The sequence below is a fragment of the Myotis lucifugus genome, unplaced genomic scaffold, assembly GCF_000147115.1.
Source record: "Myotis lucifugus unplaced genomic scaffold, Myoluc2.0 scaffold_115, whole genome shotgun sequence".
NCBI classification, from domain to species: Eukaryota; Metazoa; Chordata; class Mammalia; order Chiroptera; family Vespertilionidae; genus Myotis; species Myotis lucifugus.
This window is the reverse complement of record NW_005871163.1, coordinates 2129780-2154028: the sequence shown is the minus strand read 5'-3', so window position 1 is coordinate 2154028 and position 24249 is coordinate 2129780. Positions and strand designations below refer to the sequence as shown.

Sequence of the window (24249 nt, the reverse complement as noted above, 5' to 3'; positions counted from 1 at the left end):
ATATTGCCACGAGAAATGTCTGAGATTGTTGTTTTTAAACCTGACCCAAGAATATTTTTCCCATCAATTTTTAGAGAGAGTGGAAGGAAAGGAGAGATACACGAGAGAAAAAACCATCTATGTGAGAGAGACACATTGATTGGTTCCCTCCTGCACATGTCCCAGCCAGGGCCAAGGATTGAGCTTGCAACCGTGATAGGTGCCCTTGATTGGAATTGAATCCAAGACACCTCAGTCACTGGGCTGATGAAACTGGTTAGGGCAGTGTCCGAGATTTTACTGCCTATGTTTTCTTCTAGGATTTTTATGGTTTTGAGTCTAACATTTAAGTTTTTAATCCTTTTGAGTTTATTCTTGTGTATGGTGTAAAAAGGTGGTCTGGTTTCATTTTTTTGCACATATCTGTCCAATATTCCCAACACCATTTATTAAATACACTGTCTTTATCCCATTTTGTTTTTGCCTCCTTTGTCAAATAGTAATTGACTATAAAGATGTGGGTTTATTTCTGGGCTCTCTATTCTGTTGCATCATGTACATGTCTGTTTTTGTCAGTGCTGTTCGGATTATTATGGCCTTGTAGTATAGTTTGATATCAGGTGGTGTGATTCCTCCAACTTTGTCCTTTTTGGCCTGAATTCAATAGACTTGTTTTGCAGGTAGTTATTGTGAGAGAGTGAGGCAGAAATGATAACTTCTTCCAGGTTCAACTATGAGATTTATATCATTTTTTTCTAAAATATTTTTCTTAAGATTTCTTCTCTGTTGTTTTCTCTCATCATCAAATGGAACTTCAGTCCTATAATACTGAAGTAGGAGTTAAATATTGTCACCTTTCAAGGTTCTGTGCACTAAAGTCCAATACTCATTATGTTTTATTCAGCATGCCTAAAATTATCCTTATCTTCCTACCTAAACCTGATTGTCATTGATGTTCCATATCTTGGTGTTGCTTAATGGACCATCCACTCAATCGCTGAAGCTAAAACAGAATTGCCCTAGATTCTCCCCGTTCCACTTATTCCAGAAATCATACGTCCTCTGAATGATTTCTCTTAAAAATATTCTCTCTCTTCCTCTCCATCCCCACTTTTATGCCTTAGTTGGACCTTTTCACTTGTTGCCTGCTTTAGCCCAGTTACTTCCCAGTTGGTCACCCTGCTTCTGATTTAGCATCTCTCCATACCATTCTCTACTATGCTGCCAGGTTATATCTTTCTAAAATGACAGCATGATATCAGACTCCTACTTACAATATTTTAATTATTTCTCGTAACATTCTGGATTATGTTTCAGTACCTTAATTTTAAGAGACTCAGTCCTTCACAATCCCATCCTAGTCTGCTTTTTCTAGTTTAATCTTCTACCACTCCTTTATTTCAGCCATACCAAAGTACTTGCCATTACCTAGACATGTCATGGAGTTTTATACCTTCTATTTTTTTTATATCATTGTGCCTTTGTACATATATTTTTTCTCTACCTAGAACACCTTTTTCTACCATTTTTGATCAAATAACTTCCAGTTCTTCAAGAATCAGTAGACATTTTACTTTGGGAAGCCCTTGTTTCCCAAGACCTCATGTGTATTTAGTCATAGCATGTAACACATCATTCTATATGAACTAATTTTCTCTTTTCCACCTAAACATAAGATCTATTTGAGGGCAAGTACTGTCACTTTTATCTTAGGTGCCACATTACTTAACACAGGACCTAGTTCCAAGTAGCTGCTCCATAAATGCTTATTGACTGAATCTCATTCATGTTAAAAAGAAAAAATATAAATTGAGCAAAAAGGTTTTCAACTTGATCTTTGAGCCCATTTATTCCAAGTAATATTCATTAGGCTCAAAGTCCAACAAAATCATAGAATTTGAAAGGACTCTGTGGCCTTTTGGAATATAATTGGATATGCTTTATACTTTATACGTTTACTGGTTTTTGGTATCCAGATTCATAAAAACATGTAATTAAGGTAATTTTTGTCAACCAGACGAATGATGCTAGGTTGGAAGTTCTCTTTTCAGGCTGGTTTTTTTTCTTCCTTTATATTGATTGACACAGCAGGCAGCATTCTTTTTTTGATGAAGACCTAGTTTTATAGGTCTTCTATAAAGGTCTTCTATAGCCTTATCTGAACCACTTTCTAAGTCCATGGGTCACTGTCAAACTTAGCCCAGAGTTTTCTCAACAGTAATATCAGGACTAATCTCTTCTCATAAATCCTCTAAGCTTTTAGCAAATAAATCCCTTCTTACTAGTCTAGCATGAAAGCCATGAACTGAAAGTGCAGGGCAGGTACATTGTTTAAAAGGCATTTGGTTTTCAGGTTGCTGGTCAGTGCTTTTCTTTTTTCTTTTTTCTTTTTTCTTTTTTCTTTCTTCTCCTCCTTCTCCTTCTCCTTCTCCTTCTCTCCTTCTCCTTCTTCTCCTTCTCCTTCTCCTTCTCCTCCTCCTCCTCCTCCTCCTCCTCCTCCTCCTCCTCCTCCTCCCCCTCCCCCTCCCCCTCCCCCTCCCCCTCCCCCTCCCCCTCCCCCTCCCCCTCCCCTCCTCCCCCTCCCCCTTCTTCTTCTCCTTCTTCTTTTTTCTTTATTGATTTCAGAGAAGAAATGAGAGGGAGATAGAGAGATAGAAATATCAGTGATGAGAGAGAATCATTGATTGGCTGCCTCCTGCACACCCACTACTGGGGATCTAGCCCGCAACCTGGGCATGTGCTCTTAACCAAAATCGAACCCGGGACCCTTCAGTTCTCAGGCCGACGTTCTATTCACTGAGCCAAACCAGCTAGGGCCAGTCAGTGCTTTTTATTCTGCTGTTGGCCCATCCAGTTGTAGATGTTGTTCTTCTATGTCAAGGTGGCTCCCAGATGTTGAATAACTGCAGAAAGCTATGATTTCTCTATAATGCAAAAACTATGTACCTGTAGTTTTTGCCATTCTGATTAGCAGGTAAAAGAGGTTAAGACTGGCTATTTATCAGGATTAAATTAGACTAGAAACGCACTTTTTTCTTGACACCTTTTTGTCTCTCCTGGAGGTACTTTCAGCCAGATCTGCTTGCTGAAAGGAGGGAGAAGGGGGTATGATAAGAGGATTCAGATGATCAAGATTGTAAAAAAATCAAATTGTTGCAGTATAATGTCCATACAATAAAAATCATACATTTTAAATGTACAGATTAGCCTGGCTGGCGTGGTTCAGTGGTTGAGTGTCGACCTATGAACCAGGAGGTCACAGTTCGATTCTTGGTCAGGGCACATGCCTGGGTTGCGGGCTTGATCCCCAGTAGGGGGCGAGCAGGAGGCAGCTGATCAATGATTCTCTCTCATCATTGATACTTCTCTCTCTCCCTCTCCCTTCCTCTGTGAAATCAATTTATATATATATATATATATATATATATATATATATATATATATATATATATAATAAATAAAAAATATATTTTTAAAAATCAGCAAACTATTTTCCTAAGTAATTGCACCATTTTACACTCTCTCACCAGCAGCTTTATGAGAATTCTGGTTGCTGCACATTCTTGTCTGTCTTTTTAAAAAAAATATGTTTTTATTGATTTTAGAAAGAGAGGAGGGGAGAGTGGGGAGAGAGAAACATCAATCTGCTGTCTTCTGCATGCCCCCCACCAGAGATCAAGCCCACAACCTGGGCATTTGCCCTGACTGGAATCGAACCAGCAACCTCCTAGTGCATAGGACAAGGCTCAACCAACTCAGCCACACAGGCCAGGGCTGATCTCTGGTGTTTTGTTTTTTTTTCATTACAATATCCTAATGGGTTTAAAGTGGTATCTCATTGTGATTTTAGTTTTTCATGTTTTTTGATCCTGTTATAAATGGTATTTAATAAAATTTCCTTTTCCATTTATTTGTTGCTAGTATATAGAAATGCAGTTAAGTTTCATGTAAGACCTTATATCAAAGTCATTTGGTTCTTATTTCCAGGAGGGGTTTGTTTTGTTTTATATTTCCTAGGATTTTTTATTTATTTAATTATTTTTTAAAACAACATTAAAAAATTGGTTGTAGAGAGTGAAAGGGAGGGAGGAAAGGAGGGAGGAAGGGGGGAGAGAGAGAGAGAGAGAGAGAGAGAGAGAGAGAGAGAGAGATCAGTTGCCTTCTGCATGTACCCCGTCAGGGATTGAACCTGCAACCCAGGTAGTGTCTTGACTGTGATTCAAACCTGCCACTTTCTAGTGTATGTGATGACACTCCAACCAACTGAGCCACACTAGCTGGGGCTCCTAGGATTTTTTTACATAGACAACCATGGTGTTAATAGTGTACTTATTTTATTCAACTTTATACAGTAACAAATGAATCCACATAATCTGGATTTTTGGCTTGTTTAGTTTTCTGGCTAGATATTTGAAAGCCTTATTCTTATGGACCTTTATATTCATGTTAGGATGATATAATTAAAGTGGGAACATTGGACATGAAGTGGATGAATACAGTTGCAGTAATAATCATATGTAGAATTGGTAGTAAATATGCAGGTGGTAAATAAGACTGTTTTGCCCTCTGGACTTTTGAAAATTCAGGAAGAAGGCCCTGTGCTCTAAAGAACAATACAGTTTGCTCTGGTCCAAAAGAAGCACTTCCTAAAACCAGGTTTTATCTGAGGATAATGGAAATACCTTTGACAATTTGTAAGGCAGTTTACCAATTAATTGATTGGACAAATATTTAGTGAGTACCGGGTACCAGGGATTGTTTTGATTACATTCTAGTGGGAAAATTACACAATAAATATTAAGCATGAAAATATGTCTATCTCTCTGTGTCTACCTATTTAGAGCAGATAGGACTTTGAAGAAAAATGGGGTAGAAAAGGGGAGTAGGAATGAATAGATCCTTATCTATATACTAGAGGCCCAGTGCACAAAATTCGTGCACAGGTAGGGTCCCTAGCGGCTGTCTGTCAGGGGCACCTCCCTTTCCCTGGTCACCTGCCACCACAGCCACCGCCAGCCGTAACCCCTGGTTGAACTCCCAGGAGAGGGGACAAGTTGCATATTAAGCTTTTATTATATCTATATATATAAAGAGCCAGGGGCTGTCACATCTGAAACAACCGGACGACCAAACGACTGAGCAGCAGGCTGTGTGGGGCGACCAGGCCAGCAGGGGGGGCAGTTGGCGGCAACCAGGCTGGCAGGGGTGGCCGTGAGGGGTACCGGATTGGAGGGGGTGCAGACTGGGCTGAGGGGGACCCCCCGTGCATGAATTTTGTGCACCAGGCCTCTAGTATAGAATATAAACACCTAAGCGACCGCTTGACCAGTAGCTATGACACGTACTGACCACCAGGGGGCAGACGCTCAACGCAGGAGCTGCCCCCTGGTAGTCAGTACACCCCCAACCGGCGCCAGACAGAGGGCTTACAGCTGGCTTCCGCAGCCCAGAGACTACAGCAGAGCAGCAGCGAGCCTACCAAGCGGTGGCGGCAGGCGCAGCAGGGCTGGGATGAGCAGGAGTGGCAGGCAGGAGCAGCAGGTGGTGTTGGACTGCCAGTTTTGACGGATCCCCGCAGACCACGCCCAGGGACCCCACCAGTGCACAAATCTGTGCACCAGGCCTCTAGTCTATATATATAAAAGCCTAAGTGACTGGACCAGATGACCAGCCAGTAGCTATGACACACACTGACCACCAGGGGCCAGATGCTCAATGCAGGAGCTGCCCACTGGTGGTCAGTGTGCTCCCATAGTGGGAGCGCCACCAGATGCCGGGCTCACGGCTGGTGAGCGCAGCTGCGGCAACGCGAGCCTCTCCCGCGAACACTCCCCCTGCACGACCAAGTGGCTGCGGCTGCAGGCGCAGCAGGGCTCAGGCTCCTCCCCGGCTGCCTGCCACAATGCGCACTACTTCTTGCTATATAGGATCGACACTGTACAGGATCGACGTGGACAGTGGGCTGGAGCCCAACAAGCTGGCGGGTAAGACCAGGCTGCAGCGCAGTGGTCCACTGATTCCGGAGGTCCACTGATTCCCGCAGGCCAGGCCGAGGGACCCCACCGGTGCATAAAACCCTATATAAAACCCTATATAGATTACTTGATTAAAGCTGGAAAGTTATTAGAGTCACCTCACAAACCAAGTAGCAGGAAAAAAAGTGAATTCATAATTATTCTGTCAATGATGATGATCTCAAGTTTAGTTATATATTTCCCATTGATTTTTTTTCTCCAACCTAATTGTCTTATTTGCAAGGAAGAGTTTTCAGAAGAAATTGTTCCAAGTAAATGACACTGATCCCTCATCACAAAACATTCCATTTTCATAGAAAAAGATTTGAGTTTTTTTCAGCATATACAAATACAGTCAGGAAACAAAGGTTGTAGCCCTATACAATTGCAGAATTGATTATTTTACCATCTTGCTTAGAAATAGTTAACATTATGTTTGAAATTGGTGAAGAAAAGGAAATAGAAAAGGTGCCACTTTTGAGTAATTCTACTTGTGGACATTGTAAAACATCAGCTGTCATAGAAACAACACTATGCCAGATGGCAGTTAAATCTGATGTTTTTCATTACAGATTGATGAATCAATAGACATTAGTGAATGTGCCCCGTTAATAGTACTGGTTAGAATCCCTTGAAGAGAAATTTTTAGAACACCTACTAAAACAAACTACTTGAGATGAAATATTCAAATTATAAATTTGAAAAAACAACATACTATGGAAATCTTTACTCATTTTGTGTGTTAGTGCTGCTTTATATCAAGAGTTTACCTGAAAACCCTGAATATAAGCACATGAATTGTTTTATTCCATTTTGCATGGGAAAAACTTAGTTTTGCCTGTAGGCCTGAATTCCACATTAAATTATGTTTTCAAAATGGTGAATTTAATAATAAACACTTAAAATGGAACTCACTGTGTTCTAAGAATGTTGTGAGAAGTTTATATATATTTGCTAATTGTCATCACACAAGTTAATAATCTAGGTACTACTGTTATGTCATCCCATCGATAGCTGAGGAAATGAGGCACAGACTAGTTAGGTAATTTGCCCAAGATCACATAGCTAGGAAGTAGCAGAGTCAAGATTCAAAGACAGGAAATCTAATTCCAGAGTCGTTCTGTTTTTTTGGTGTTTTTTTTTTTGGTGTGAGTGGTTTTTTTTTTTTAACTTTAAGAAAAATTGTGGTAAAACATACATAACATAAAATTTATCATCTTAGCCCTGGCTGGTGTGGCTTATTTGGTTGGAGCGATCTCCCATAAATCAAAAGGTAGCATATTTGATCCTCGGTTGGTCACGTATGGGAAGCAACCAATCCAACCAATCAATGTCTCTCTTCCCCCCTCCCCCTCTCCCTTTCCCCCTCTCCCTCTTCCCCTCCCCCTCTCCCCCACCCTCTCCTTTCTTCTCTAAAAATCGGTTTTTAAAAATTTATCATCTTAACCATTTTTAAGTGTACAGACTGACAAGTGGAATGTGTTAAGTACATTCACATTGTTGTGCAACCAGTCTCCAGAATTCTTTTCATCTTGCAAAACTGCAAACATGTCCATTAAACATGTTCTATCACTTTCTTCCCTTGCCTTTGGCAACTATCATTCTACTTTCTGTCTCTATGAATCTGACTACTCTAGGTACCTCATATAAGTAGAGTCATATAGTATTTGTCTTTTTGTAACTGGCTTATTATAATTAGCATAAAGTCCTCAAGGTTCATCCATGTTGAAGCATGTGTCAGAATTCCTTTTAAAAGCTGAATAATATTTCATTGTTTGTATACAGCATATTTTGTTTATCCATTCATCTTTTGATGGACACTGTGTTGCTTCCACCTTTTGGTTGCTGTGGATAATGCCAGTATGAATATGTGTGTGCAAATAATTGCTTGAGTCCCAGCTTTTAAATTATTTTGGGTACATACCCACAAATGGAATTACTGGCTCATATGGTAATTCTGTGTTTAACTTTTTAAAATTGCCATATTATTTTTTATAGTGACTGCACCATTTTTTTATATTCCTAAACCAACAGGGTACAACGGTTCCATTTTCTCCATATCTTCACCAATATTTATTGTCTGTTTTTTGTTTTGTTTAATAATAGCTATCCTAGAGCGTCGGCCTGCGGACTGAAAGGTCCCAGGTTCGATTCCGGTCAAGGGCATATACCTGGGTTGCGGGCACATCCCCAGTAGGAGATGTGCAGGAGGCAGCTGATTGATGTTTCTCTCTCATCGATGTTTCTAACTCTCTCTCTCCCTTCCTCTCTGTAAAAAATCAATAAAAAATTTAAAAAAAAATAATAATAGCTATCCTAATGGCAGTATCTCATTGTGGTTTTGATTGCCATTTCCCTAATGAGTAGTAATGTTGAACATCTTTTCATGTGCTTATATCTTTTTCTGAGAAATATCCAATTTATCTCTTTTATCATTTGTTGCCTTTGCTTTTGGTGTTATAGAAAGAAACCATTGCCAAATCCAATGCCCCCTATATTTTCTTCAGAGTTTTATACTTTTATCTCTTACTAGAGGCCTGATGCATATATTAATTCTTTTCCTGACTTTTTTGGTAAGAATAAAATTGTGGTTCTTGGGGATAGCCCAGATTCAGTCACTTGAATTATGGCATTTGGTATGGCAAATATGCTGAATGCTAATATATCTGCCACTGAACAAACCTGAAATAGAGTGCTTTACTTCTTATTGGCCAGTGGTCAAAATTTTTTTAATACATACAATGATCTTTTAAAAAATGTATATGGGTAAGAGTGATAAATATTTTGTTTGTAGGTAGAAGTATGATGCAAAGTGTTAAATTGAAATAGTTCTTGTAAATTTTTATTCAGCAATGAGTATTTGTTCCAAGGGCAAAAAATAATTTTATATGGGGCTGAAATTTGTAGTTGGAATTGGTGGAAATCCAAAAAAAAAAAAAAAAAAGGTTAAAAAGAGAGGTAGAGGCCATTTTGTGAAGGCTCCACAGTTTGGAATGAATCCTATAGTCAGTGGAATGCTACTAAAGACTTTCTGAGCAGGATAGTGATATCATGAACACAGTGTTTTAGGAAGTTCAGTTTTGGTAGTGGTATATAGAAAGATTGTCTCAAAGGAAGAGACACCAAGAAATCACTTTGCCTATTGCTGTAATATACACACTAATGATTCCTGAGTTTGAAACTGGCCACCTTAATCTAAAGTGCCTCAGTTTAATCTAGTTTCTCTTAAATTTCCATGCTTAACCTCTCCCAAGAACCCACCATACTGAATTCCTTCCATTGTTACTGTATTTTTCTTCCACATTCTAATACATTCATTTCTCCTTCCCTTATCATCTCTTTCCACCCCTCACCCTCACCTCCTATCTTGATATTAGAGATAGAGAGAGAGCCAGAACCTCTAGTATGCCTAGCTTCTAATCCTGGTTCTGCCCCTTCTTAGCTCTGTGTTTTGGCAATTTACTTAATTTCTCAAAGCCTTAATTTCTTCATCTGTAGAAGGTAAGTAATAATAATAATAATTCCTACCTCATAAGGTCCTTGGGAGAATTAATTGGTAAATATATAGAATATTCTTAAAATGGTGCTTGGCAGTTAAGTATTATATAAATGTTGTTGTCTGGCTCATGTTCATATTCTGATGTCAGTTTAGATTTTACTTCTAGGAAGTCTTTGCTGACCTAGAGCTGGATTAGATACTCCTTCTTTGCGTTTCCATAGATTCCTGTACTTCCCTTTGTCATGTATCATCATTGCCTAGCTGTTTGACTGCTACAGGTTATTTTTCTGCTAGCATCGCACCATCATATCCTCCTTGACTGGCACATAATAACTGCTCAATAAATACTTGTTGTTTAGCATACACACACAGTTCAAATAGAAAATTTAAATTGACTGCAGTGTAGAGAAATTTAGGTGTTGAACTGAACTGTTGAGGTTTATTTCAGAGTTTTATTTTGCAGATTCCTTTGTATAGCTTTGAAACTGTAAAACATTTTATTCTTTTATTTTATTTTGTGTTTTATTTTGTTTGCTGTCACTATTCCTTTTAGTCAGCAAGTCTTTCATCTGGATCGTAACCCAAAAAGTTAAAGTTTTTCAGTTTCATCCTATTTCTATACCCTATTCTGAAATCAAGCTGTTGTACTAAGTGACCTTTTTAGTGTCTGAAGGAATTCATGCATTTGCAGTTTAATTAGTCACTTTAGCTTTAACTGGAATATGAAGAAATGCCCAGAGAGGGTAATTTCCAGGCTGGGCCCTAACCTTGTAAACTATTTTAATGTGGAACCTCAATGATGTAAAATTTTCATTTAAGTCAAAGGAGTGCTTGCTATTCTACCTTAATTGCAGTGTCTGTTTGGAAAGAAAAGATAGCTTGGCTTAAAGATGAAATCAGAAGAGGATGATAGTGTGATTCCAGTCCTGGAGATAAAAAGTCAGTTGGGGATGGTGTGGAGGAAAACCTCAGGATTAATTAAAAGTGGCTGAGTGGCAACAACCAAGTGGAAAGGATGAATGGCTGAGGCCCTGGAGTCTGTAGCAAGGAGACCATTGGTGGCCAAGTCAAGACCTTTAAAAGGGGCCCAGTGTCGGTGCACTAGAAGAGCCTTTGTGTGAGGTATTCCCAATTCTGACATTTATTTATCACCTACTGTATATACTATGTGCAGTGGTCATTGATGGAGGGAATTAAAAATGATATTTCAGGAATGACTATAGTTAAGTTTTGAGGGAATTAAAAGTTATATGTGATTTTCAGCTGCACTAGAGTCAATACCCCTAACCCCCACATTCTTCAAGGATCAACAATCTATATATATAAAAGCCTAAGCAACCGAACGACCAGTCGACCGGTTGCTATGACACACACTGACCACTAGGAGACAGACGCTCAACGCACAGGATCAGGCTCCCTCCTGTCTGGATCAGGCCTGTGGGGATCGGGCTGAAACCAGCTATCCGACATCCCTCAAGGGGTCCTGGATTGTGAAAGGGTGCAGGCCTGGCCGAGGGACCCCACTGGTGCATGAATCCGTGTACCAGGCCTCTTGTCTATATATATAAAAGCCTAAGTGACTGTTACGACTGGAACAACCGATCGACTAGTCACTATGATGCATACTGACCACCAGGGGGCAGGCGCTCAATGCAGAAGCTGCCCCCTAGTGGTCAGTGCGTTCCCACAGGGGGAGTGCCCACTCAGCCACAAGCCGGGCTCACAGCTGGCAAATGCAGCTGCAGCAGTAGGAACCTCTCCTGACTCCGCAGCAGTGCTACCGAGCGACAGCGGCAGGCACAGCAGGCTGGGATGAGCGTGAGCTATGTAACACCAGCTCAGGCTCCTCCCTGGCTGCCTGCCACTTGGCGCACTGCTACATCCCTCGGGGGATGTCCAACTGCCAGTTTAGGCCCAATCCCCGCAGGCCTGGCCTAAACTGGCAGTTGGACTTCCCCCAAGGGGTCCTGGATTGGGAGAGGGCGCAGGCCAGGCTGAGGGGAACCCCCCCCGCCCCCATGCACGAATCTGTGCACTGAGCCTCTAGTATATTAATAACTGCTAACATTCCCACCACCTCCAAGGATATAAACTCCATGAGAACACCGACCATGTCTATTTTGTGTCTGGCACATAGTAGTTGTTCAGTAGATGTTAACTGAATAAGTGAATTTGTTTAACCTTTCCCAGTTTACTAAGTGCCTTCATAGGTATCTCATTTAGTATTTCACCGTTCTCTCCTGTTCACCCCCTTTGTGATGTAAGCAAGATAGATAATTGTATTCATAAGAGTAACAGTATAACTTAAGACCGAATAAATTGAGCTAAATAGAAGTTCAAATATGAGACTGTAAAGGAGGAAAAATTAATCCTAGCTTGGGAGGGCCACAAAGCCTCTCTAAGGACATAGTTTTTAAACCAGGCCTTTTAAGGAGAATAAGATTTTGATAAACAGAGAGTAGAGGAAAACAGGTGCCTGTGTAGCTATATCCTATACCATATGAGTTGTTACACTCTGTTCTGGATCTAGAGTAACCATATATTTTCATTCGCCCTTCTTCTTGTCTCCCTAGTTTTTCGTTTTATTTTTTTCAACAAAGGATCCTTTGGCTTTCTATAACCCATCAGAGGCTATTCCACAATTTGTTTATTCCTTGTTCATACTACTCTTACCCAGTAAGTCTCTTATTTTCTATTTCTGGAAATGAAATACTCTTTTATACTCATTCATATTCTAACATAGAAAACTCAGGGACCTCTCTACAGGGTTATCTCTTCAATTTCTGCCCATCTCTGTGCATTTATACACTTACGCACGTGTTTAGAAAAAAGGGTAGGAAAACAACAAAAGATGAAAAAGAGTTTAAAGTAGGATGCTTGGCAAAAGGAAAAAATAAATGAAGGTTATTAAGGAGAGATTGGCAGGACTTCCTAACTGACTGGATTAGGGGACCAAAGACAAGAAACAGGTAAAAAATTATTGAAATCCGTAGAATGTGTATTTTAACGTAACTTGTAAACTTCCTCCATGCATTTTTCAGGAACTTTGAAAGTCTATGAGTCTGTGAACCTTAACAGAAAACAGCATCTTTAGGTTTCAATGACAGTCTTAATGTCACTGATTTCTCTACTTAAAATTCTTGAATGACCCCCTAACTAGTGTTGCTCAGTAGATAGTGCGCTGGCCCTTGGACTGAAGGGTCCCAGGTTCGATTTCCGGTCAGGCCACATGCCCAGGTTGCGGGCTAGGTCCCCAGTGTGAGACGTGCAGGAAGCAGGCGATCCATGATTCTCTCTTATCATGGATGTTTCTATCTCTCCCTCTCTCTTCCTCTCTGAAATCAATAAAAATATATTTAAAAAAATAATCTAATGACTCACCAAATTAAGATAAGATTCAAATTATTTTACCAAGGCCAAAAAGTCCTACATATCTGACCTACATATTGTGACTACCTGTTTAACTGATGTTAACCACTGTTCCACATTCATATACTAGCCACACAAACCTTATATCTGGTCCTGTCTCAGAGTTTGTGCCCTTGCTCCCTCCTCAACCTGGTTACTCTTCCCTAGTTTCTTGTTTACTCATCATTCAGCCATCAGTTCTTCCAGGACTTACCTAATGGTACTTTTCCCCAGTAACTCTTGTTTTTTTGTTTTTGTTTTGTTTTTTGTAATAGCATGTAGATTGCCTAAAAGTGACTTATTTGTTTTCTTGTTCATCAGTCTTTCTCTTCTAGAGGAATCTTTTTGAATTGGTCCTCGTCTCTTCTTCACTGCTGCAGTCCCATTGCCTAGCCTTCTTATTGAACAGTTTTAACATAGTAAACCAAAACAGGATACATCTTAACTTCAAAAAATAATAATGCTACTTCAGATCTGATTGATTAAGACCTAAGGTTTCTGTATTCTAACTCCCTTTTATAGTGTAAAATGGATTCTCTCAGAATAGTTTTCACTTCAGACTCTCTTAGAACCTATCTCTAGAGAGAAACTTGTATCAACTGAGGCCAAAAACCTGTTGTAGATCAAGTGTTAACATTGTTTCTCTTTTCTGAGGATAAGGAAGCAAACATTGTGGTGTTTCAAATAAATGAAAACTGTAAACCCCCCTTCCTATCTTTTTAACACCATTAGTTAAATTTGAGAGATTTAATAGAATTATGCAATTATTTCAGTCAGGAACTCCAATAATGTGGCTGTGATATAGAGGGATTATTAGTAACATATGAGCCCAGTGTGGGTGTAATATTAATGCCTCCATCAAATTAAATGATATAGGGGGCAGGTGTTTTCAGAGCAGGCTTAGTAAATGCCATTTTGTTAAGTTACCTTAAGAACTAGAGTTTGTGTTCAAGTTTTAGTGAGATAAAGGTATACTTCCTGCTTTCTGTGAATATTTTGATATATGTTTAATATTGTATCATCTGACATCTGAATTATCTATCCTTTTGAGTTTTACAAATCTTCAAACTTAATGCAAACTCCTAAGAATAAATCTCATATCCGAGTATAAATCCTAATTTTAGTTCAATCTTTTTATTCTGCAACGTCCACATTTCATTCTTTTAAGTACAGTCTGTTTCTCAATTTGGCATAGTACCAAGGATATCCATGGATGTTGGTTGCTAAATGTAAAATTCTGGTCACTGAGAGTTATTGCAATTAGTAATAATAGCTATCATTTATTTTGAGTGATTTCAAAGTAGACTTTGCTAGGCAACAATTTATCTTAATAATCTCACAACAACCTTGACAAGTAGGAGCTAACTATTCACATTTCACATTTGAAAAAGAACCTCAGACTACCTTTACTTCCCCAAAATCACACAACTAGAAAGGATCAGAAGTTGATTGATCACCTAGGTGTGTGGGTAACCAAAGCTGGTCATCTTAACACAATGCTTGGCTGCCTATATCATTTAATTTGATGGAGGCATTAATATTACACCCACACTGGGCTCATATGTTACTAATAATCCCTCTATATCACAGCCACATTATTGGAGTTCCTGACTGAAATAATTGCATAATTCTATTAAATCTCTCAAATTTAACTAATGGTGTTAAAAAGATAGGAAGGGGGGTTTACAGTTTTCATTTATTTGCATTGATCTTATGATTGCCATAATTAAACAATAACCTGAGTTTATGGTTCAGAAGCAGAAGCCAACAAAAAAATGTATTCTTAATATTAGCAGCAGCTTAGTGTCTGTGTGTGAGGGGTGAGAGGGGGAATTTGAGAAAGCAGTTACTATGCCAAGAGGTGAGGTCACTTCTGAAGTCTAATTGTCTAATTGTTGGAGTGAGGGGATGACCTGTGCTTATAAAAAGAATTAAGGAGATAACTATACCAAACAATATATAAGCCAGCTGAGTGATAGTTATAATTGCCTCAGTGGCTCAGATAAGAGAGAGCTGTTTGTTGTGGTCTGGAAAACTGCTTGTGAAATTCACTATAGCACAAGATAATCACATGAGTGGAGCTGTAAGTACTGTATACTGAGTGTTGTATCACTGCTTCTCTGGTCTTATTTAAGTTGGGGGTGATAAAAGGGAGAAGTTAACATAGAAGTGAGAGCAAACAGTGAAGCTTTATTTTGACTTTATTTTTACTTTTTACAACACCTGAAATAAAAAGCATTTGTTTCGTTTTGTTTTCAGGCATAATGTTATTCATCCCTTAATTAGAATAGACTCTTCACTGGTATTTTGTCATATTCACAAGGAAAACCAGGGTCAGTATCTGTGTTTTGCTATAGAACAAGTGAAGAGAAGTATACCCATTTTCAGTGTGGCTTCAATATGTATGATCTGAGTTTAAACTGGCTTTATGTTAGAGCATACCAAACTCGGCCATTCAATCCACTTAGATCACAGTGAATGACAATATTTGTCACTCATCCATTCTGTGCACATTGCTTACATATCCTTTTATCCACTAATAGTTTCTTAACTTTTGTAAGTGCTTGTCTCTTTACTAGGACACAGTAAGTTCTTTATTAATAATTTATAAAATTGCTCCATAGTTACCTTTAATGTTTGCTTAGGCTACTAGGAATGCCCACTAAGTTACATAAGCATTTTAGTAAATGAATTTAATGTCTTTAATTTCAGAAGCATTGAGTGCAGAATGTGAAACTGGCAAAATTAGGTTTGCAAAGGCATTTGAAGTCATGCTATAGTGATTCTGATCATCTTTTTTATTTTTTATAAAGAAGACTTTTTAAAAATATATTTTTTTATTAATTTCAGAGAGGAAGGGAAAGGGAGAGATGGAAACATCAGTGATGAGAGAGAATTATTGATTGGCTGCCTCCTGCACACCCCCTACTGGGGATTGAGCCTGCAACCCAGGCATGCCCTGACCAGGAATCAAACCAGGAATTGAACCACGATCTCCTGGTTCATTCGTAGGTCGATGTTCAACCACTGAGCAACACCGGCCAGGTTGATCATCTCTTAAGAGAACCAAGATGGAATAAGCATTCTTCTTAATACTAGGCGAAGTTTCCTTTTTTTCGTGTGCCTTGAAATTCACCATGAGTTTTGGTTAAAGTAAGGAGGATAATAAGTACCCACCTGAACACTGATCTATACATTTATTCAGGCATTTTTCTGTTGACATATATTAAATTAGTCTCCTAGACTAGCCATGGAGAAAGAAGTAGGTATAATCAGTCAGTGTCTAACATTTGAACTGTCTGAAAGTGGACTTGGTTTTATGGGAACTTCAAATGAGACTCTATATATGTATACTTCAGAATATGTATGTATGTAATATATAGGGTGTCTCCAAAAAATGTATACACACTTTAACAGCTGACAACTCACTTAGTTTTCACTCCTTTTCAGGTTTTACTGATTTGAAATAATGGGTGAAGCCAGACTAAGATTTGAACAAAGAAAATGTATCCTAACCCTAGCCGGTTTGGCTCAGTGGATAGAGCGTCGGCCTGCAAACTGAAGGGTCCCTGGTTTGATTCTGGTCAAGGGCACATGCCCAGGTTGCGGGCTCCATCCTCAGTTGGGGATGAGTAGGAGGCAGCTGATCAATGATTCTCTCTCATCATTGATGTTTCTATCTCTCTCTCCCTCTCCCTTTCCTTCTGAAATCAATAAAGATATATTTAAAAAAAGAAAATGTATCCTAAAGTACCACTAGACTTTTTTTTTATGGGGATACATAAAAGATAAAGTTTACAGTACAAAACCGGCAATAGTCAACAAATAGAGGTCACACAAATACCAAACAAAATGATTCTTGATATTTGTGATTCCATTGCTTCACATTATCAGCAGTGCCCAGACCAGAATGGTCATTGGTTTGAAAGCAGGCATTGCCCAGCCAGCGTGGCTAAGTGGTTGAGCATCGATCTATGAATCAGGAGGTTACGGTTTGATTCCCAGTCAGGGCACATGCCCAGGTTGCGGGCTTGATCCTCAGGAGGGGACATTCAGGATGCAGCCCATCAATGATTCTCTCTCATCATTGATATTTCTATCTCTCCTTTCCTCTCTGAAATCAATAAAAATATATTATTAAAAAAACCAGGCATTGACAAAAGAATTATTCATTTCTGTGGATTCTTTTAAATTTTGAAAATGAACTGTATATTAATAAACACTGTCACCAATCATTCAAAGTATGTATACATTTTTTGGAACACCCTGTATATCAGAATTAGTGGCCATGATGTACTTTGAAGAAACTGCTAAGAGCCAGAAATTCTAACCACTTCTTAAAAGGCCAGTTAGCTAAACATATTTAATTAGGATTAATTTATTTAGTTGATTTACCACTTAGAATTAACTGTGAGTAAAGGAAGAGATACAAAAGAGATGGAGAAAGGTTTAGAATTGGAGGGTCCTAAGCTGTCAGTGGAAGAGGGAGTGGTAGGCTTCCCAGTTTTACCTTGGGTGACCCTAAATACGGCTCACTAATTCTGAGCTGCTTTGGAGAGCCAGTGGAGAGAGATTGTATTACAGCCTAGTAGTATGTTACTCAGTTCATCTGGAGGCCACCATCCTCTTCCAGGTCATAGGTGGTATCTCTTAGTGTCATTCCGAGGTAAGGACTATTTCATGGCAGACAGCCTGAAGCTGCTGGTAGCAAAGAGGCATTTAGTGGTCAGCTTTGGGAAATCTGATTCCCGGAAAGAGTGGAACATCATAAACTATGTAGAGTGTGTAAGTTTCACCTGTTACGCAGTTATATGGAAATAAAGAGCTAAGAAGGGTCTGGCTAAGTAGAATTGAGAGAAGATATTTATAAACAGACTTTAAATATTTACAAAATATTTTAAAAGCAGGTTTTTACTTTGTTATTGTTTTCTTATTTTAAAATTTGTATTTATTGATTTTAGAAAGAGAAACATATAATTTGTTGTTCCACTTATTTATGCATTCATTGATTGCTTCTTGTATATGCCCTGACCAGGGATCAAACCCACAACCTTGGTGTATTGGGACAATGCTCCCACCACCTGAACCACCTGGTCAGGGACTACTTTATGTTTTTAACCAGGATAGCATGAACTGGCATCTTTAAAAGCCTGGCATTCGATCTAAAAATGTTACCAAGTCATCTTTTCAAATATAATGGATAAACTGTATTATAGCAATAATTTCCCTCGCCCACTTGTGTTTTTCAGAAAAAATTTAAATATATACACAAAAATTAGAAGTAAATGATCACCTACCACCTAGATTTGATCATTGTTAAGGTTTTGCCATATTCTATAGATATGGTTTATTTATTAGTTTTGTTGAACACTTTGGACATTTGAGACATTATGACATTTCTTTCCTAAATACTTTAACATGCATCTCTAAAAACTGAGGACATTTGCTTATATAACCAAAATATCATTATTATACTATACAATAACTTCTTAATATCATCTATTATTTATGTGTAGCAAGATACTTAACCACTTATTTTAGTCTGTTTTTCCTCACTCTAGTAATCCTTCCTCCCCCAGGGCTTTATTTTTCCTGATCACTTTGCCATGGACCTGATGCCCAGCAGCAGTTGATGAAATTGTTTGAATATTCATATGGTTTTAAATTTGGAAACCTCTAGCCCAGTCAGTGTGGCTCAGTAGTTAAGCATCAACCCATGAACCAAGAGGTCCTGGGTTTGATTCCTAGTCAGGGCACATGCCCGGGTTGTGGCTCGATCCCCAGTAGGGGGCCCTGCAGGAGGCAGCTGGTAGATGTCTCTCATCAAAGTTCCTCTCCCTCTATCCTTCTCCCTTCCTCTCTCTCTAAAAATCAATAAAAACATATTGTATAAATTTGGGAACCTCTAGAATAATAGTTCTCCACCTCTAAAATTACACACCTACACAAACTTTTCCCCTTTTCCTATTTCATTTTCTCCTTAACAGTTATCACTGTCTCACATACTATCTAATTTATATTGGTTTTGTCTGTCTCCCCCACAAAGGGATGTAAGCTCCATGAGGATAGAGATTTTTGTCTGACTTGTTTGTCGCTGTAACTAGGGCCTCTCTTAGGCCATAGGGCTTCTTATTGCAAATTAGAAAAAAAAAGTCTCCTTTCGAGGAGATTGCAGCCTTACACCAGGGATGTAGCTTAGCTAGCAATGGCTTTCAGGCTCATCCAGCCTCCTCAGCCAGGAGCCCTTATACAAGCCAAAATTGAACAACTGTTATATGACAGTCCTATGTGCATCCATAGTGCTTACAACAGTGCTAGCATGTAGCAGGCACTGAATAAATTTTTGTAGAATGACCAAATAATTCAGAGTGAAGGAGGGAGTGGCTATGAGATGAGAAGGTAGGCAAGAAACTAGATCTATGTATGGTATTAGGGATTTCTAAGGAGTTTGATTTTTTTTTTCCCTACTAGCAGTTAGCTGGGAAGTCCCTTGGAATACTTTGAATCATAATCTTCTGTATTTTTTAATAAGCAGTGCAAGTAATTCTGTGGTAGGGAAAGGCCAATTTAGTTGAAGTCCAATTTAACAATACTTTTGGACCATGGCCCCAGGGATCTGTCTCCTGCCTTCTTTACCCTTCTCTATTTGGCATTGCTAGGTATGTTGGTTTACCATCTGTCAAGCTCTGTGTGAGGGCCTTTGGGATAAGCTATATATAAAGCAAACATTTTTTTCTTGCAACCTCAAATCCAGACACAGTAGGGTAGAATTTTAAAATCAGGTTTGTTGCAGAAAACCCAGGACCTCAGGTCCTTGTGATTGAATAGTGAGGGCTGGAAAAGGTGGGGGAAGTGAGAGTATCTGATAATTATTCTATTTAGGAACTTCCTGTGTGAATTAGTCAAAACCATCTCATTTTTCATCAGTTCCCATCTTCATACCCCAAAACACCAACCTTCACTGTTGTAATTTAGGGTTCTCTGTTTATTTAGGAGGTGACAGCTGGGATCTTGGCATTAAGTGACTGAGCTTTTGTTTCGCTTTCATGCTGATGTTTTTTTGGCAACCATGGCCACATTTGAGAGTTCACTTTCTCTCTGAAAGGTTTCATTGGCAGTTTTTTCTTACTGACTTTCTCTTCTGTGATCGGATAAGGATATAGCTTGAAAAAGAAGGAAACTGCAGAGATTTATTGATGGAGTTCCTGCCCCATCCTGCCCTAGACCCAGGACCTGCATGCCTCTGATGAATCACTGCTGTTAGTATTTAGTATTTACTGATCCTTACTACATCCTCGTACTGTGCAAAACATAGAATCTGCCCAAGGGACTTCATAGCTAAATCACCCACTTGACCTATTGGCTTTCTCCCTCCCTCATCTTTGTTGGTGGCTACAGGGAGGAAAATGGGAGATACAAAATTTTAAGCAAGAGGAAATCTAGACTATGTCGCTTTATTGCTGCCTGGGATGTAGCCTGGGAGTTCAGATGCAAGGATTTGATGCTTTGTGCAGCTGCCATAAATCACCTGCTCTTGTTGGAGTGAGGATGAAGTATTTCCACATGGTTGCTCAAGTCTCTCTTTGCCCTGGTGCTCCCTCCCTCTTCTTCATTAATTGCTTAGCAGTTGCTGATGCAATTAAAACGGGATGTGTCTGCAGCCTTGGTGGTTTGCTGTCAGAGCCCTCTCTCTAAAGTCTTCATCTTGTTGCTAGGGATGGGTGAACATTTGATTCTGAAGCAAGAGGAGGGAGGGATCTGTGGCTGCAGTTAAGTGTGTTTTTCTAAAAAGCAGCAGCTTGCAGAGCTAGATTTCTCCTGACACTCTAATCATTTTACTAAGACAAACCCTTGTCCCTTGTGTTGTTCATTATTAGGGCTTATATTTGGCAACACAGTATATAGAAATGAATCCTGCTGAATTGCTCTTGGTGATATAGAAAGTGCTTTTTACTTTTTAAATAACAAGAATAAGATGGAAACAGCAGTCTCAAAATGCAGAAGAGTCAAAACCAAATGTATGTGTTTCCATGGGAAAACAAGAACCTGGAGATGTTAAGAGGACTAGATTGTCGCATTTAGTCTGTTTTGGGTCACTGAGTAGAAAATACACTATACCTGCTATTATGTATATCTCCCTCCTGGCCAGCATTTTCAGCCTCCTTCTGACTTGTTCCTTTTGCTTGTTTGCAGATTTTAAAATGCCGCAAAAAGCTCAGAGGATCAAACCATTGTGTTTCTACTCATTTTCTGGTACAGGAGGGTTGACTCCTTGGCCAGTGCTGCTTGGTAATCATGTGGCAGGTGGGTTGGTGTGTGACATGAATTCTCCATCTGCTAACTTGCAGCCCAGACCACTCTATGTGTTTGCCAAGTTCAAAGAGAAATCACACTTTCTACCACAGTGACAGTCAAAGTTCAGTGTGCATGGGAATCACCCGGAGAGCATGTTAAATACAGGTTTCTAGGCTGAACCCCCAGTAAATCTGGGATGAGGTCCATATGTGTTGTTTTTAATCCTCACCCGAGGATATTTTTTTCCATTGATTTTTAGAGAGAGTAGAAGGAAGGGGGAGAGATAGAGAGAGAAACATCGATATGAGAGAGACACACTGATTGGTTGCCTCCTGCATGTGCCCTGACTGGGGTAGGGGATCGAGCTTGCAACCATAGCACATGCACTTGACCAGAATCGAACCCAGGACCCTTCAGTCTGAGGACGGATGCTCTATCCACTGAGCCAAACTGACTAGAGCCATATGCATTTTTAACAAACCCCCAGGAAGTGATGATGTTGCCAATCTGGAGACCACACTTAGAGTAGTAGGTCCAGGGATAATGCCTTGCACATAGTTAAGACTCAGCAGTTGGTGATTCAATTTGATTTTTCAGGAAGTTAGGTCTCTCTTAGGATGTGATAGATTCCAAAGATTTTTATCTGCTCTTACTTTCAAGCAAAGCTAGTCTATTGAAATTATTATCTGAATTTTTAACTTTTAGCCCTCTCCCCCACTCCCACCCCCACCCCCAGATCTCTTATAAGATCAACCATGTTCGTTGCTAGCTCTGTGTCTATTAGGTTGATTGATTCTGATTAAGCAAAGATATAGTTACTTTGAAACTTAAATATTTTATATTTATATATAATTAGACAACTGACCTGATATTATCTACCTGGATAACAGGTTTCATATTTTTTCCTAAGGTCTAGGGCAGTGGTCGGCAAACTGCGGCTCGCGAGCCACATGCGGCTCTTTGGCCCCTTGAGTGTGGCTCTTCCACAAAATACCGACTTCTGCGCATGGGCCACGAAGTTTCAATCACACTGTACATGCGCGCCCGCACGTGGTATTTTGTGGAAGAGCCACATTCAAGGGACCAAAGAGCCGCATGTGGCTCGGGAGCCGCAGTTTGCCAACCACTGGTCTAGGGGAAGTGTGTTTCTTTGTGAACTCTAATTTATTAAATTCCTTCACCCACCTGATTTGGTCAAATCACATTCTGACCTGGCAGTGGGGATGACTATTGTTTCTTCTTATTAATAGATTTTATTTTTTAGAATAGTTTTAGATTTTCAGAGAAGTTGAGAAGATAGTATAGAGAATTCCCATATACCAGTATTCTCATAAGATCCAGTTTCCCTATTATTAACATCCCCTACTGTTAGTGTGATACATTTGTTACAATTAATGGACCAATCAGTATTGGTATTAGTATTGACTAAAGTCTATATCTTATTTAGATTAATTTACTTTTTTCCTGTTCCAGAATCATATCTAGAATACCACATTATATTTAGTTGTGTCTCCTTAGGTTCCTCTTGTCTGTGGCAGTTTCTCAAATTTTCCTTGTTTTGATGATCTTGTCAGTTTTGAGTACTGGTCAGATATTTTGTAGGATGCTCCACTATGGGGATTTGTCTTAGTTTTTCTCATGATAAGATGGCATAATGGGTTATTGGGAAGATAACCACAGAGATAAAGTGCCATTTTTATCACATGATATGCTTAATACATACTACTGACATGATTTATAACTATTGATGTTGGCCTTGATCACCTAACTGAGACAGTGTTTGTCAGGTTCCTCACTTTTGTAAAGTTACCTTTTTTCCCCTCCTCTTTCCATATTGTACTCCGGAGAGAAGTCACCATGCACAGTCTACAGCGTAAAGAGTGGAGAGTTAATTGTGCTATACCTCCTTAAGAGCAGAGTATCTTCATAAATTACTATTTGGAATTTTACATGGGAGATTAGTCTCTCCTCCTCCATTTATTCATTTATCTAGTCATTTATATCAGTACTAGAAGCCCAGTGCATGAAATTCGTGCACGGGAGGGGGGGGGGTGTCCCTCAGCCCAGCCTGCACCCTCTCCAATCTGGGGCCCCTCAGAGGATGTCCGACTGCCGGTTTAGGCCCGATCCCACTGGCAGTCAGACATCCCTCTCACAATCCGGGCTCCCAACCGCTCTCCTGCCTGGCTCCCAACTGCTCACCTGCCTGCCTGCCTGATCACCCCCTAACCACTCCCCTGCCAGCCTGATCGACACCTAACTGCTCCCCTGCCGGCCCAATCGTCCCCAACTGCCCTCCCCTCCCGGCCTGATCGCTCACAACTGCCCTCCCCTGCCGGCCCGGTCCCTCCCAACTGCCCTCCCCTGTAGGCCTGGTCCCTCCCAACTGCCCTCCCCTGTAGGCCTGGTCCCCTCAACTGCCCTCCCCTGCAGGCCTGGTCACCCCCAACTGCCCTCCCCTGCTGACCTGGTCACCCCAACTGCCCTCCCCTGCTGGCCTGGTCGCCCACAACTGCCCTCCCTGCTGGCCATCTTGTGGCTGTGGGTGCGGGTGCCACCATCTTTGAGGGCGTGGCAGTCAATTAGCATATTCCCTCCTTATTGGCTGTGGGTGCGCCATCTTTGAGGGCATGGCAGTCAATTAGCATATTCCCTCCTTATTGGCTGTGGGCGTCGCCGTCTTTGGGGGCAGAGCAGTCAGTTAGCATATTCCCTCCTTATTGGCTGTGGGCGCCACCATTTGCGACAGCTTGAGGGTCAATTAGCATATTCTCATTTTATTAGATAGGATGGACTCATGGATATATGTTTTATATTTTGGGGTTATAAATTCAATACTACTTTATTGTGTTATTTCAAATTGTTCCCAACTTTTAGTCATTGGGGAGGCCCTTTTCAGTCAGGTTTTTTGTATTCCCTTTAAACAATAATCACCTAGGTGTGGTTTGTGGCGGCGGCGCGCGCGCGCACCACCACAACAAGGGGCACGGGTGTGAATTTTTGGGAAATGGAAAAAATTTTTTGGGGGCCCGGGGTTTTTTGGACCCCTTTTTT

At 40.1% G+C, this 24249-nt stretch overlaps 1 protein-coding gene across 4 annotated transcripts in view; it reads left to right on the top strand.

Annotated features, from left to right (window-relative positions):
- The window catches only part of ZNF609 (zinc finger protein 609), a 204901-nt gene that overhangs the window by 81762 nt on the left and 98890 nt on the right, over positions 1-24249 (top strand). The window contains exon 1 of one of the 4 annotated variants that reach the window (XM_014459782.2): positions 21145-21204. The exons of the other annotated variants lie outside the window; for them this stretch is intronic. Within the exon in view, the coding sequence (XP_014315268.1) occupies positions 21196-21204 (9 nt within the window). The 5' untranslated portion in view covers positions 21145-21195. Of the gene's footprint in view, positions 1-21144; positions 21205-24249 lie in introns of those variants that run through there. 4 annotated transcript variants of the gene reach the window in all.